The sequence below is a fragment of the Cebidichthys violaceus genome, unplaced genomic scaffold (genome assembly GCF_023349555.1).
Source record: "Cebidichthys violaceus isolate CVI_PGR_0920_01 unplaced genomic scaffold, fCebVio1.0.p SCAF_2, whole genome shotgun sequence".
Classification (NCBI taxonomy): Eukaryota; Metazoa; Chordata; class Actinopteri; order Perciformes; family Stichaeidae; genus Cebidichthys; species Cebidichthys violaceus.
This window is the reverse complement of record NW_027176372.1, coordinates 11,854,145-11,867,305: the sequence shown is the minus strand read 5'-3', so window position 1 is coordinate 11,867,305 and position 13,161 is coordinate 11,854,145. Positions and strand designations below refer to the sequence as shown.

At 41.9% G+C, this 13,161-nt stretch overlaps 1 protein-coding gene across 2 annotated transcripts; it reads right to left on the bottom strand.

Moving 5' to 3' along the window:
- Positions 1-1,424: 1,424 nt before the first annotated feature.
- On the bottom strand, positions 1,425-12,439 carry anxa6 (annexin A6). 2 transcript variants are annotated; one of them, XM_068714424.1, is made up of 25 exons: positions 12,049-12,439; positions 11,153-11,208; positions 9,304-9,388; positions 9,032-9,126; positions 8,804-8,917; positions 8,624-8,714; positions 8,454-8,533; positions 8,279-8,335; positions 7,544-7,637; positions 6,952-7,047; positions 6,798-6,856; positions 6,562-6,684; positions 6,410-6,468; positions 6,029-6,107; positions 5,350-5,431; positions 5,169-5,263; positions 4,870-4,983; positions 4,056-4,146; positions 3,892-3,971; positions 3,615-3,668; positions 3,430-3,523; positions 3,221-3,316; positions 3,039-3,097; positions 2,707-2,829; positions 1,425-1,875 (listed from the first exon to the last, which is right to left on the bottom strand). In XM_068714424.1, the coding sequence occupies exons 2-25, from the start codon at positions 11,153-11,155 to the stop codon at positions 1,816-1,818; spliced, it is 1,983 nt and encodes a 660-aa protein (XP_068570525.1). In that variant the 5' UTR covers positions 11,156-11,208; positions 12,049-12,439; the 3' UTR covers positions 1,425-1,815. The 2 variants fall into 2 exon arrangements, with proteins under 2 accessions (XP_068570525.1, XP_068570524.1); XM_068714423.1 differs by having other exon boundaries at positions 2,692-2,829; positions 12,049-12,435.
- Between the last annotated feature and the right edge of the window lie 722 nt (positions 12,440-13,161).

The following is a 13,161-nucleotide window of genomic DNA, read 5'->3' as shown; positions in this document are numbered from 1 at the left end:
AATGGCCTGATGCTGTAACGCTGAGCCTGAACACAGGCTCAGCGTTACAGTGTTTGTCCAACTGTGTGGCCTGCCTTCACTGAGTAACACTACACATGAAAAAGCCTGAATGCATTTAGTTAATCTTGTACGGTAGCTTGCAGCATGCACACCATGCTGCGCACATTAATGCATTTCAACAAAACTCAATGAATAGAAGAGGCCACAAAAATATGACACAAAGACATGAAGAGAGTAGCATTCAAGAAAAATGTACAGATGACCTCTAAAACACACTAACTTGTATTTACAGTACAATATATGCAGCTCAGTAAGTGACTTGTTTGCTTGGTCACATTGTGATGCCACTATAATCAAATAAAAAAAGTCAAAGGCTAAACCAACACCCATAACTCTCTCTGAGGAGGCAATCGTTTTGAAATATGTGAACTTCAAACTATTTAATGCAAGCTGCTCTGAACAGCACCACAGCACAAACTTCCCCCAACTGTCAAAAGGGTATTTCAAAATTGTATGTGTGACATTGGCTGCCTTTTAACAATGTGCTACTGAAGTTATCTCTTAATCCCTCACAATTATCATCAAATGGAGCAATTTCAGGTTGGGTGGGGCCATTAAAACCGGAATGTGACTGACTGCTGCAGACTCTATTTGTTGCCTTGGATTTTGGCGTACTGCAGGGGATTTCCTCGCCACATACATCTTTTTTTCTCCTTTCCTCTTTTAACTCAAAGATGGCCTGACAACAGCTGCGCTCACACATACGCATGAACTGAGACATTGACAAGAACAGAGACAGCTGTCTTGTACTTTTCTTATGCATTTACATATATACAAGACGAAATGAAGGGTTAAGTGACATGTTAATACAGTTGAGTGTAAACTACATATTTGCTTCTTGCTCATTTAAATGTGTAGGGATATAGATAACTGTTCAGTCATGGTAGATAGTCGGGTAGCCAAGGAAGTCATGCTATACCTCTACTGTGTGTTTAAATGTAAATACTCAGCAATAACCTGATTTGTTTAGATTTAGGCCTACAGTATAAGCTGCCATCCAATAATCAAATATCAGTTTTAATGAATTGTTAGTATTCTGTAAATGCAACCCTTTGTTTACACATAGTTAACCTTCATGAATAACAATAGCTTATGGGTATGTTTGCTTTTATTAAGCAGAAGAGACATTGAATTGGAGCGGTAGTTTCCTGATGGTTAATATTCTAGTTCTCATTCTGCTCAGCCCATTGCTATTGCTCTATCAACACAGGCAATCATTGAACTGCCCTGCCAAACACAAACCAGGGCACCACACCCAAAAAAAAAAAAAGGAACATGCTAGCTAGCATAATTTACATTTCACATGAACTTAATTTATTCAAATGTTTTCCAAGAAGAAGAAGAAGAAGAAGAGAGAGAGTACATTTTTTGTGTTTTTAATCATTTTATTCTATATGATACCTTAAAATCACAGTAATCATTGGACGGCCGGCAATTTGAAGGCACTATTCCACTTGCTAATTTCCAATATACTGAATATGTGAAGCACGTTTCTACAGCGACGTGAACATCTTCATGTCACATATGATGTGTAAAAAAAAAGAAGAAAGATATCATCCTGACAGACTGACAGACAGGAAACTGGCTTGGAAGGCCGGAAGGTCATAGGTCACTTGGTTTGGCTGAGTAGAGGCAACAGTTTAGGGAAACTGACAACAGATACTGACGTTAACCATCGTAGTTTCATCAGTGACCAGGCTTGTCTAGTGGGTTTTCATTGAAGTCTGTGAACGGAACTGCAGAGACTTGACAAGTTTAATCTTCCCCTCCACAGAGCACCAGCAGGGTTTTACGGTAGTCTCCTGAGGTATCACCCTGAACAACGATGGAGAACACACACAGAGGGAGCTTGAATTAATGGGAAATACTGTCTTTGTCTCTTCTGACATTTGGTCATCACAGAGCTGAAACTGAGAAGCAGGGTTTATTCTTTTCACTCACACAATAGCAAAACACTGTTAATCTCTCCCTAATGTTGAATGGATGTCAGTCATGGCGACAAGCAGTCGCTTGTAAGCAAACTTACAAGCCACGGGTCATAAAATCAGCTAAAATCAAGTGGAATTACCCACTTGTTATTATTATCAGCTGACACTCATAGATACAGATTTCAATCTTTATAATCTTAATCACTTTTGTCAAGTCTAAATCTTTTTTAAGGACTAGTCCCTCAGTAAGCCATTTCATTTCTTGCCAAGAGTTAGATAAGAAGATTGACACCACTCTTATGTCTGTACGGTAAATGTGAAGATACATTCAGCAGCTGGTTAGCTCAAGCCAGGGCATCCATACGATACTTGCTTGTTTGCATTGGTGTCACGGTGATTTCATCTGTAAGTTATTATAGAACTGTTTGTGGGTACTTCCTGTCTCTGCGGCTGCCAGCCAATCACACAGCGGATATAGAGAGGAAGTTAATAAGCATGCAAGGGAAATTCCTTAACCACCCCCACCCCCAAGCACACACACACACACCCCTGCCCCCCCACAGCAGCAGAAGAAGAACGTGCAACACACACTGACACAGTGTGGGACAAAGGCCAGGAGACAAAACCTCCACAGAGACACACAGACGAGATGAGAACACAACACACCAAACAAGAGTATTAGTTGACAAAGACTCCGACTTACGATCATAGTTTCTACCTGGATGAATTCGTGGAGTGACACATCGTGTGTTTCCTTGAACTCTTTACGAATGTTGAAAAGGTCGACCTCGCTTCGGGACACCATGATGCGGATCAGCGCTCTGTCGTCCGTACCAAGGCCCTGCAGCCGAGATCAATAGATAATTTGTTTATTCTCATTAACTTACAGTGACTGCTACTGTCTGAGAGCACTCAGCAGCATTGATACCAATAAAGCACACAGAGGAGAGACCTGGAGATCAGCAAGACCTGGATGACATGCTGCAGACCTGCAGCCAGAATTATACAACTGCACAAACTTGCCAAATTTAAAGCATTATGAATAAATACCTTCATAGCTTTGTAAAGACGATCTGCTAAATAAGAGGGCTGGTTCTTTACACTGCGAACTACAAAGCAAAGAGAGAGAAAGAAAATGCTGAGGAGGAGTCACAGAATATATATATATATTGTGTCAGCAGTATACACTGTGACAGTCTCAAAAGTAAAACAAGGTCAAAGACAGTTTTTACCTATTGCATAAAATGCATTCTTGACATCTCCAGACATCTCCTTCTTGATAATCTGTTCAATGTCCTTGTTGGAGTATCTGACAAACTCTTGGAATACTGCGAATAGAAAGCACTGTGATCAGTTATCATGAGCTGGATCGATTACATTAGTTAGGGAAATTTCATTTAGATTTGTAATAAAGTGATCACTGAGATCTCATGACCTTTACCTTTCCTAAGATGGGGGAAGCTTCTGGTGCACAGAATACTCATGAACTTCATCTCCATGTCATCAGAGTCGGCATTGCTTGCATCAGCAAGTTCCTGATAAGTTCAGGTGGAACAAATATTCATACCCATTCTTCCGTTACATATACAGTAAAATGTTACAGTAAAACATCACAGACTGAGTCACCTGAGCATCTGCAATAGCTCTTTCCTCATCTGCAGGGCCCTCTTCTCTTGCACCCTGAACAGAGTAAAGACGGTTAACTGCTACTTAACCATCAGTGGTTCAGCAAGAACATTTTGTTTTTCTTTAATATTTAACAATGGCATTGTGAAAGAAAACTGTCCATGTGATTAAATTGACCTTTTTTGTTCTCTGCTACAGTCAGCAGACAGACTGCAACCAGTGAGTGGGTGTGGAAACAAAACACAGTCTAAGTTCTCAAGATGAGGATGATGATTACCTGCACGAGAGAAACAAGGATGCGGCAGAAGTGGCCTGATGTGTCTGAATGAATGGCTTCTTCCAAAGACTTCTTATAGGCTGTGATGTAAAAGGTTTGCATGTAAAAGAATTCCAGATCAAGTGAATGCTTTTAACACCTTTTTTGGGGGGTATTAAACTCACCACCCTGATAAGCAGCGTTCATGGCAAGTATTTCCTCATTGCTCCTGGTGACCAGGATCTCAATGAGAGCGTGTTCATCTGTCCCAGCCCCCTGTTAAAAGAGAGTTAAGAGTTTAAAGCACAAAAAGGCAGGGGGTTTCACAAATGCAACAGCGACAAAACAACAAACCACATGAACATGAACCACACCACACAGCGAGGAAGAGAGTACGTGTGAACTGTGCCTCCTCATATTTACTGACAAAATCCAAGTTTCGTAATCCCTGTTTGATTTTTCCTATTTTTACATCACAGACCCTCCTGATAATGATCTGTATTGCTCATCTCATGCCTATGAATGAGCCAGGAAGTAAAATAGGCTGAACTCTTTTAAGCCTAAATAGCACAGTGGACAAGTGCTTGTGACCATTCAAGACATAAATGCAGCAAACTGTCTATTTTGATTGTATGCTGTCAAATAAGCAAATTATTAAATTGCACTGCATCAAAATGTACACAATAGGAACATGCATTTAAAAAAAACTTTCTGCACTCAGTTCCTGTTCAGAGTGAAGGATGAGTTAGGTTTCTACACAAGGCAATTCAGTCAGTGTTTGATAAGTAAATACATACCTAAAATGCAAAGATATTTGACTCTCAAATACATTCGGTGTAACTGCCACGACATTCAAGCAGTAGCGATACCACAGACTTTGAAAATAGTTATAAAGGAGTAAATTCCACCAATGAGCTCCTGTCTTTACTAAACAAACATGCACTGTAAATGAACCATGTCATCAAAGAAAAATCATTAGGTGATTAGGATCTACTGTACCTCTATTGCCTTCCTCATCATTTTGGCATCAAACTCTGCAGGGTTCAACATGAGCCCAATGATCAGCCTCTCTAAGTTCTTTGACAACTCAGACTTCAGGTCCTTCATCAGATCCTGAGGACAGATGATCAAACACACTGAGTTACAGGAAACAGCTTGAAACGAACGCTAGATGTTGAGTTTGACATGTTGAGTTTAACACATCCAGTAGTAGATGTACATGTGCATCAAAACGCGAAGAGGTGAGACATAATTTGTTTTGGCTGAGGTTTAGGTTTGCAATAATTGATTTCACTCACCCGTCCCAGTTGGGATTTGAAGGCCTGTCTGATCTCTTGCCTCTGAGCATTGCTTCTCTGTGCAACAATGTCAATGATTGCATCTTCGTCCGTTCCTGTAGGCAGCAACAGGCAGTTAGATTTGTAAAAACTTGTTTTGTAAAATTGTAGCGGTGTAAATATGCTTTTATGGGTTGCATACCGAAACCCTTCATAGCCTTCCTCAGCACTTGTGCATCAGCAGCAGGGTCAAAACTGGGTGCAGCGCGGACTGTTGGCCTTAGCTAAGGTAGTGATGACACAATTAGAGGAGATTCAATAATTACATACACACATAATGAGGACTGGCAAAGTGAGACAGTTTCACTTGATAAATATATAATAAATTAAATACAATGAAATGCACCAGATGTGTAATTAATTATTATAAGCAGTAAACATGCAGAACTATACAGCAGAAAAGAGTTTGTTGAGGGGGAGTGTGCCCTCTTGAGGTTAGAAGCCATGACACCGCCAACAATGGGAAAGGTGGGTAGGCTGAAGAACAACTGAGTTTTATAGAGCGTTAGTGAGACAAGCTTTTGTTGACCAAAATTCTCAAAATCTTTTTGACATTCACTCCAAAGACAAAGCGAGGCAAACGGTGGTTTTGAGAGGGCAATATAACAAAAAACGATTTGTTTTGGAGTTCACAGCATTCTGATCCTATCTGCAGTTACACAAAGCCCTCGCTGTGTAGACATGGCTGCGTTATCAGCACCAAGTTGGTGGCACTGCAAGAAGCAGGGTCATTGCAGGGCCAGCAGGTAATTAGGATGCATGCCGCTGCTAAGCCAAACATGCAATGACACATCTAATGGGGGAGCAGATGGGGCCCAAACCTGGACTTTGGTCATGGCACTTATTTCCCACATCTTGTAGGCTATCTGAGCAGCTTCGGGGAAGAACTCTCCAGCTAAGCTGTAATGATCAGTTTGACACAAGACGGCACGGTCAGCAAAGCCAAAAACTTCAGGTGATACAGAGTGAGTACTGCACTGGAGACAGGAATCTGTTATTAGATACACTGCTGCTTTTCTTTCAGACAATCATTGGATATCAACTTCACCAAGTAGTTATCTTCACTGTTGCTATGATCATTCTTCTCCCATAACTGAATAGACATGGTTAAACTCCCCTCAGGAAACAGTAACTCCTGAAAAGTGGTGCTCTACCACCCCCCTCTGGTCGCTGCTGTTGCTTCCAGCCACACTGTAACTTACTCATCATCTCCTCCACACAGATTAAGCAGTGTCCTCTTGTAATCCCCTGACGTGTCATCCTGGCAGGTTTGAACATACAAAGAATCAGGTTATAGGTGTACGATCTTCTGATGCTGTTTAATTCAAAGGATGTTTAAAATATCGTTACCAACCTTAATCATGTTATAAAGTGACTTCTCATATAATAGGCGGAAACACTCTCGAATGTCCAACATGTCTAATTCAGAGCGAGAAATCATGATCCTGATCAGGGTGTTGTCGGCTGTACCGAGACCCTGGAAATGACGGAGAGGACAAGTGGATACCAGGAAACTTAGTAGTCCTGATCAATTTCAAATATCATATCAAAATGGTAGACTGCAATGAATGTGTTGTCTCGTATGTTTACCTTCATTGACTTGTAAAGGCGCTTGGCAAAGAACATGGGAACACTCCTTATGCCCTGGACTGTGAGAAAAAACAAGAAGAGAGCGTTGTGTTAAAGTGACAGCTTGACCCCCCCCCATGTTGCTTTAAAGCGCTACGCTCAGTTTGTTTCTTACCAACAGCCAGCATCAGCCTCTCAAAGTCCCCAGACAACTCATGCTTAATGCTGTCCTCTATGGACATCTCTGCAATCTTCTCGTATGCATCGAATACTGAACAAACAGAAGACAACATAGTGAAATGTAAACCATCTTGTGCTAATTGAGGTATTTTCATGATGTTGAGCCACACTAACCTGGTAAATATCACCTTCTAAACATCATCATGTTAGCATTATTACTGTGAGCATGTTAGCATGAGGATGTTACTTCAAAGCGCCACTGTGCCAAAGTAGAACCTCACAGCACCAATATGGCTGTAGAGTGCTGTAACACAAGGCCTCTTTGCTTTGAACTAATGTTACAAGAACCCACTTCTGCCATATTTTTTCTTCATATTTAACGATTTCATCTCTGCAACACACATGTTTAAAAAGAAGTTCTGAACAGCAGGCTTTTTCTTGGCATTAGACAGAGAAGGCCCAGTGGTAGAGGAGTGTTAACTATGACAACAACTTTTAAGGTGCCATTAACTGCTGAGACTCGAGGTCACAGAGGGAATGTCTGGATGCCTCACTGCCATGTTAATTATCCTGAGAGCCGTGCTCACCCATGCAGAGGTGGGTCACACTGCGGTTTCCCAGGATCATGATGAATTTGGCCTCGTCAGTCCCCCATTGCTCTTCTCCGGCTGCATATAGATCCTACGCAGAGGTAAGGACACACAGGATGAGATAATATGAAATGAAACAAAAAAAACCTGAAATGTTTCAGACAACCAAAGTCTATCATTGCATACAGAGTTTATCTACCTTAATAAGTGACCTTATCGTACATTGCAAATTAATATCACATATTTGGAAGAAATAAAAAAAATGTATTTGTTATTTTAGCTGTTTTGCTTTAGGGATAGCAGTGTCAGTTGGTTGGCACAAAACTTGGCCCAAATATCCGCTGTTTGATAGATTATTATGAAAAAAATGTGCAGACATTAATAGACCCTAGTATGAAGTAAACTGGGTTAAGTGCAGCCTTACAGAGCATGCCTGTAAAGTCTTCGACAAATGACATTGACAACCACAGAAAAAGACTGTAGACTCTTAGTTTTGTTGATATAGGCTTCAACAATTCCTTGAATAATAGGTACTATCTTTTAGTGCAAAGTGACAATATGTTATAATGAAGCAATTCAAATTGTCGCCTATATGTTACTTTAAAATGTTTTTTTAAGTATTACTCAAGTAAAGAAAATTATACACACAACATAAAAAACTTCAATTACTTTTTGAATGAAGGCCATATAGAGCATGCAGCATTTCTCTACTAGTCATAAATTGTTTCTCACTTGTGCATCCTGCTGCACCAGGTCTGCGTCCACCACTCCTGACTCATCTCTGGTCCCCTGGAACCATCAAACCAAAACAACCAGTCAGCAGTTAAAGGTACCGTGGCTAAGACAGTCACTGTGTGGTTGACTGGATACTTCTCTGGTGATTACGTCCACTCCTCAGTTAACTGACCTGAAGTAAAACAATCAGCATCTTCTTAAAGTGTCCTGACGTGTCCGCGATGATGTCCTCCTCTATGTCTCTGCCATAGGCTGGAGACACAGACATCAACGTCAAATGTTGAGAGATTCTAAACAAACAATACGTTGATTTAAAATGGTACCTTATTTAACATGCCTTACCATCCTTGTATGCTGCGACCATCTCATTCATCTGTCTGTTGTTTCTGGATGCCATGATTTCAATGAGGCATCTCTCGTTTGTTCCAACTCCCTTCAAAAAGAGCATTAAGTTAAATATAAAGCTTCATTCAATGTAACTGGAGTATTATAAAGAATCTCACTGAGAGGTAAATGTCTTACTTTGACCGCATCATGGATTTCTTTGGCATCGTGGTAGGCTGAGGTTCTCATCAGACTGACGATGAGACGCTCAAATTTGCCCGTCAGCTCATACTTCAAATCCTCAATCAGGTCCTATTGTAACAACAAAACATTATGGAGTCCTAACCACATTCTGAATGTGTTGAAAAATGTGTTCCTATTTTAGCAAACAAAAATCCGAGATGAAATGATTATGTATTGTTGTACCTTTCCAAAGCTGCATTTGTACGCTGCAATGACTTCCTGCCTCTGTGCATTGCTCCTTGAGGTGACCAGGTCCAATATGGCTTCCTTATCACTACCTGAGGAACACAAAGCAACATCTTCAACAAACTCCATCTCACACACAGAAAACTGATCTGACTGCCATGATCGCTGTGTGAAATTCTTTGTGAGATCATTCAGTCTACGAGTCGAGAAGATGAAAGATGACCTTTTTCCCCCCGCAGTCAAAAATCCCAGAGGAGTGAGGAACTCACCGATGCCTTTCATCGCATTGTAAAGGGCCTCAGCATCAGCGGTGGGATCGAAGTCCGGAGCATCTGTTATTGTGCCTCTGAACACCTATGAGAAAAAGAGTTCAACTCAATTTTAAATTGTCATGTTGTGCCATCTAGGTATGTGGAACTCTGACACAATACGGAGAAATGCAACTTTTTTGTACTAAAGATAAACATAAAGAAGTTGTCATGTATATATCATCTGCATTTTGTTTTCTAGAAATAGCAATATTTCCATACCTGTTCAATGGACTGCCATGAAAACATTCATGGTCCCCAGAGGATAAAGCCTACAGACTTTGTTGATCCCCTGACTTGTAATCTATAGTGCTGCTATCATCAGGTCAAATGTTTAATTGACCAATACTTTGTGTATCGTGCTAACTAGCAAATGTTAAGATTGTGAATTATTCCTGCTAAACATCAGCATGTTAGCATTGTCAGTGTGAACATGGTAGCATGCTGACATTAGCATTCAGCTCAAACCATTGCTGTGCTCACAGAGAAACTAGTACGGTTACGTTCTATCACATACTCTCTGTGTTCCTTGTTTTCTCCTTTAACATTTACTATGCCGCTCATCTCAACCCAGACAGCACAGAAAGAGGCTGGATGTGAACCTTCCCAACTGAAGTTCAGAAGGTCAGAACTCACAATACACTTTGTTTCCAGGGTCAAACGTTTGCCCTCGATGTCCCGATTTCTAACAGTGCGCTGGTTTGACCCAGACTTCCTTGCAGGGTGTGAGTAGTGGACTGTGCTAAAGTGGCAGTGACGGGACAGTGGGACAGGAGGGGAAGCCAAGTCTGTCATTACTGCTTGCACCTGTCTCACCCCGAGCCGAGACAGAGCAGAGGAAAACCTGCTGTCTGTGTGTGTGTGTGTGTGTGTGTGTGTGTGTGTGTGTGTGTGTGTGTGTGTGTGTGTGTGTGTGTGTGTGTGTGTGTGTCGCCGGTGCGTGTAGGAGTGGGACAGTGGGTTTGTAGGAGAAGCCGGGAGTCAGGTTGCATACAAAGTAGCTCCCTTTGCAGGGGTCTGCCATACAACGGCTCAAAATGCTCATTGCTCAATCGTTTCGGCCCTGTGAAGTTGTGAGGCTATATGCTCATTCACTGGGGCAAATCAGAAAGCTTGGCATACATATTGAAAGCTCAAACTTGCAGCTGCTGCCGTATGGAGATTACTGCTGCATCGAGGCAGTCGGCCAAAATATGCTCTCCACCCTGGTGAGGGGCCACTGCACATGCTCTGATCGTCTGCTTCACCACGGCGACCATCACTCTTCACGACAGCTGGAGAGCTTCACCCACATAGCAACTGGTCCACAAACACAAGCCCTCTGCAACGGGCCTTTAACTAAACTTATCACATTTATGGCTCTTATGTGGAAACGTCCTAATGTGGATTTAATGTTAGGAGGTACATTTCTACCCCTTCCTTTCTCACTGGGTGCTGCTTGTTTCCTCTGTTGCCAAAGCCACAACTGTGCAGAGCATAATTAAGAGGAAGTGTGTGTTTCACCTCAAGTAAGACCAGAATGACAGGACACTGACAAGAAAGTTGGACGACAAAGCTATTGGACAGATGCTGTCAGGGGTGTCTATCAGATGTGCAGGCGCCGCAGGTTACAATGACACCCTACACGGCTGCCTTTATGATGGGGAAGAATCACATGGTGGCAGGTGCAGGCAGAAAGATGACCTCACTCTGTCCACACCTCATTCCGTGGCACGCAAAACCATCCATGCTCCACAGATACAAGGTGTGCTCAGATACAATCCGAATCATACTTACACAATGCTAGAGGAGAAAGGTCCTGTCCACTTACCATTTCTATGTTTGGTCTGCTGTGTCAACACTGCGCTGGAATCAATAGTTTCAGTCCTAGAGAGAGCGAGAGAGAGAAATGCTGATGTAGGGCTGGGAACAGCATTGCAAAACATCCTTGTATTAATGAGGGTATCATTTCCGTCCGATGTGAGGGAAATCATGTTGCAAAGACTTAATATTCATGATGATGATGATCCCTGCTTTATCCTGGCTAATTCTAATGAGGGCTGTCTGTTCAGTGTGCTGGTTAAAAATCTACAGCTCAAGAATGTAATGACATGCTGGCCGATGGAATTTGCATTGAGCCAATTGGCAGGAAAACTATTTCATCACATTTTCCATACTCTAACATATAATGCAACCATTCAGAAAAGCATATGGAGGCAGCTGCTATAAAGAAAGTATTTCTGCTAACTCTCCCTGACTGACTACATTTCTCAATTTAGAATCACGGTGCAAAACTACATTACATTTCTACAGATCAAATTGAGGACATGGTAAATACAGACTTATATTCATTCCGCTTTTCTAAAGAGAATGAGAGAGGACACTCGATCATGGTTTGAAATGCTGTGCTTTTTGTTTAAGACTGAAAGTGACGCTGTCCCAAAATAGCATGCAGGAGCAGTTTAATGTCAGAATGAAGGTCTGGGGGGAGTGGGCCATGTACATAGAACCACACCCTTCTATGTGCCCCACATAGAAGGGTGTGGATATCACTTTAATGTGCAATAATTCACAGAATTAAAGTAGGTCTTTGTCTTCCTTGGGTATCTTGCTGTCTACTGCAGTTCATTGGTCCGTTAAAAAAAAATGAAACATCAGCAAACTTAAACCAGGAGCAGTTTTGCTTCGAACTGAAAAGGTTTACAAATAATAGCAAACATATTTTACCTTGTGTGTGCAGGAAGTATCCAGTGAGAGTGTTTCTGCTGTCTTTGCTGTGTCCCCGGTCTGTCTGTCTCCTCCGGCCAGGCTAAGCAGTCCCGTTACGTACCCTCCTTGACGCAATGACTGCGGCGCTCCCTCGCGCAGCTTGAAGCGTGTGTGTGCGTGCGCGCATGTGCGTGCGTGTGGGAGCCTGGTTTTATCGATGCAATGTCCCACGGTGAAGACATGCATGACCGGTATCATCCAGTCCTAATTGAAGCATAAACGCACCGAGGCCGCGCAATTGTTCGCATATATTTGTTTATGCATTCTAGTATTTGTTTTGCTGCCTATATCTTTAAAAAAAAACAATGTAAATGGGCCACGCAAAGCGTCAGTAGCACGCACGCCTTCATGTTGAGTTTGGATCAAGACTCTTATCACTCCGGAATTTTTTTAACTTTGTCACATGACCGGGAGTTCAGATGCGATTTTAACAGGTGTTATGTCGATGTCTGTTACCTGGTCGAACAGAGTTTCCCTCTTGTTAAAATCAATGATACCGTCACTGATGTGAGAGCTTGCCTGCTCTATTTCTGTCCTGTCAGGCGTCTATTCCAGTAAGAAGGGGTGAGAGTTGCCAGCATAGTTAGTGGGGGGAGTGCGGGGGAGAGAGCGAGAGAGGCATGTCAGCATTGTGGACTACAGAAGGAAAAAAAAAAAAGTGGCGTGATATGATGCATCATGGTATCAGAAATTATTTCCAACTGGATTTTATTTACATTTTGATTTTCTTTCTGCCACTGTTCAGAGTGAGAGGGGACCATATGAGGTCAACACAGATGGAAGTGGGAGGCACCAGTGATGAAATGTAATTGTTATATACTGACCTCTTCTGCATTTAACATGCATTGCATGAGAACCTGATCGTATCTCAGACAGTGGTGGGAAAAACTGTAAAATGCCAGCCCAAATGTGATCTACTACAGACAACAATTGGGCTCAGTAACATCCCCAAGGACACAGCATTGATGTGTGTCATATATATTTAAAACCATATATTTGTGTCCCTAAACTAACCAGTGACTTGAATTTTTCACAATAACAGCGACATATCTGAAAAAGATATTTATCTAA